This window comes from Rhagoletis zephyria, unplaced genomic scaffold (assembly GCF_001687245.7).
Source record: "Rhagoletis zephyria isolate East Lansing unplaced genomic scaffold, Rhagoletis_zephyria_1.1 Rzeph_scaffold_09825, whole genome shotgun sequence".
Classification (NCBI taxonomy): Eukaryota; Metazoa; Arthropoda; class Insecta; order Diptera; family Tephritidae; genus Rhagoletis; species Rhagoletis zephyria.
Window position 1 is genome coordinate 19,893 of NW_016166903.1, and position 2,967 is coordinate 22,859.

Here is a 2,967-nt window from a genome sequence, read left to right on the forward strand (position 1 = left end):
TATTACCCGGCCATGGACGGTGGGTATATATACTTTTGAAATACGAAGCAAATAGGTTACTTACTTCTTCATTACTTGCTGACGTAGTTTCCCATGTTACAGTTGTTGGAATATCAATGCAATTTCGCCGTTTATTTTTAATATAGCTCCAGAACTTGTTTGCATCTGTGTTGATACTGTTTTCCACCCTAGCGACGTATTTCTTATAACAGGCTGCACTGATGGTTTAACATTCGAGCCGTAGAGCACGAAACTTGCTGTAACTAACGCTTGAGTTATTCTTCTTGTAAGAAGCGTGAGCTCCCTTTTTAAGTTTAATTTTTGTTATTAATTGCTTAGTAAACCAGATAGGGAATTCATTGTTTCTCCTACGAACTACTGGAACAAACCGCGCGATACCTTCAAAGACTAGTGCATAAAATAGGTTAACTTTTTCATCGATCGTATCAAGCTTGATTGAGTCCCGGATAGTCAGCTTGTTTAAATAAATATGTTTTGGGGGTGGTCACCTTCAGATTTGATTGGAAATGAACGTTCACTCTCAAGGCAGGCTGGTTTCCGTCCTCAGTGACAACAGGATCAGTTTTTTCAACCGTTACTTCGATGTTGCTGAAACAAAGATCCAATAACTGGCCTTTGGAATTTGGCACTTTGTTAGCTTGTTGACATCCACTAAGAATATATTCTGTGTGGGTGAGAATTTCACAATTTTCAGGGCGCGAGCTACTAGGAAAGTTATAATCGCCAATGATTAGTAGTTTACAATNATCCAATGACTGGCCTTTGGAATTTGGCACTTTGTTTGCTTGTTGACATCCACTAAGAATATATTCTGTGTGGGTGAGAATTTCACAATTTTCAGGGCGCGAGCTACTAGGAAAGTTATAATCGCCAATGATTAGTAGTTTACAATTCGCGTTCGTTGCATTGATACAAGACACTATTTCCAAGTGGGCTTTGTACGTCTCCGGTTGTGAATAAGGTGGGATATATACACATCCTATGATTAGGTCACATTTTAGACCCCTGATTTTTACTAGCACTTGCTCTATGTGATCGTGGTCTGTTGCTACTAGTTCAGCACGGATACCCCTCTTGACTGCTACGAATACACCTCCACCACGGTCGTAGCTGCTTGTTAGTTGATCCCTATCCTTTCTAAATATAGCATATGTACCATTGATAACTTCGCCGTCCGAGATAGACGAGTGCAACCACGACTCGCTCACACATATAACATCTGCTTCGAGGCTTGCGGTGGAGGTTAAGAAATCCTTAAGCTTTGTCCGCAACCCCCTTGTATTCTGATAGTAAATTATTAGTTTTTTGGCGCTCTGTCTGCTCGCTTGCGCGTGTGCGGCTTCGGTTTGTCCACCAACCTTGGGATGCCATCAATGTATTTAATCGTCTTACTGTCCTTCTGGTCTGATACACTGAGCTCGTTGCGTAACGCAGTTAGATGATCTCGTTGAGCTAGTGTTAGGTCAGGTTTGAATTTAATATTAGACATATTGGAATTTGCTCTCCATAATGATTTAGCANTATAGCATATGAACCATTGATAACTTCGCCGTCCGAGATAGACGAGTGCAACCACGACTCGCTCACACATATAACATCTGCTTCGAGGCTTGCGGTGGAGGTTAAGAAATCCTTAAGCTTTGTCCGCAACCCCCTTGTATTCTGATAGTAAATTATTAGTTTTTTGGCGCTCTGTCTGCCCGCTTGCGCGTGTGCGGCTTCGGTTTGTCCACCAACCTTGGGATGCCATCAATGTATTTAATCGTCTTACTGTCCTTCTGGTCTGATTCACTGAGCTCGTTGCGTAACGCTTTAGCTGATCTCGTTGAGCTAGTGTTAGGTCAGGTTTGAATTTCATATTAGACATATTGGAATTGGCTCTCCATAATGATTTAGCAACCGCCTCAGAGGGTGTTTCTATTAGCAGCGGTCGGGGTCTACTACCTGACGGACGGCCGAGCCTACGAAGTTTCAGTGTTGACAGAGTTTCGGTCAATTCCTGTGGAAGGGCAGCAGCTAACTGCTCACGGTCATCTCTAAGCCTTTCGACGCCATCAGTTTTCGTGGACTCCGGCAAGTTGAGTGCTACCACGTTTTTCTCCCTCTTCCTACGGTTGTTTATTTCCGCTATGATGTTATCAGGAATAGCTGGGCGGGAGTCAATGTTATTTATGGTTTTTTCGNTTTCGGTAAATTCCTGTGGGAGGGCAGCAGCTAACTGCTCAGGGTCATCTCTAAGTCTGTCGATGCCATCAGTTTTCGTGGACTCCGGCAAGTTGAGTGCTACCACGTTTTTCTCCCTCTTCCTACGGTTGTTTATTTCAGCTATGATGCTATCAGGAATAGCTGGGCGGGAGTCAATGTTATTTATGGTTTTTTCGAGTACGCTAACGCGTTTCTCTACTTCGGAGTACTGTTTCGTGATGGTTTCGTTTTGTTTGTTAATTTTCTTTAACTCAGCCCTAATATCTGCTAAGCTGTTTTCGATGTCATTTTTGAACGGGACGAAGTATTTTTCAAATATGCCTTCAATAGTTTTGGCGGCAGACTCATCACAGTCAGCTTCAGACATGTCATTCGATACGTAGACAGTAACCTCACTTATGCAGGCGGTGCATTTCCACTTAAGTCTTCTTTTCTTGACCTCCAATGCAACATTCTTAAATTCTTTGCACTCCAGACCGGTGCACTTTGCATGGATCCATTTATTACATTCAGTACATAGAATACTAGACGAATTNATGCAATATTCTTAAATTCTTTGCGGTCCAGACCGGTGCATATTGCATGGATCCATTTATTACATTCAGTACATAGAATACTAGACGAATTAACTTTTATTATTTCGCGACAAACATCACACGTGAATTGACTTGACATGTTGCAGCGTTGCCAGATAAAAATCGATACTTCGATAAATAATGAAAATTTTTAATAAAAAATCGC

At 42.0% G+C, this 2,967-nt stretch overlaps 1 protein-coding gene across 1 annotated transcript; it reads right to left on the minus strand.

Moving 5' to 3' along the window:
* Positions 1-800: 800 nt before the first annotated feature.
* On the minus strand, positions 801-2,911 carry LOC108376036 (uncharacterized). Its single transcript, XM_017632210.1, has 4 exons — positions 2,819-2,911; positions 2,394-2,726; positions 1,914-2,195; positions 801-1,535 (listed from the first exon to the last, which is right to left on the minus strand). Exons 1-4 carry the CDS (start codon positions 2,899-2,901, stop codon positions 1,319-1,321), a joined length of 915 nt encoding a protein of 304 aa, XP_017487699.1. The 5' UTR covers positions 2,902-2,911; the 3' UTR covers positions 801-1,318.
* Between the last annotated feature and the right edge of the window lie 56 nt (positions 2,912-2,967).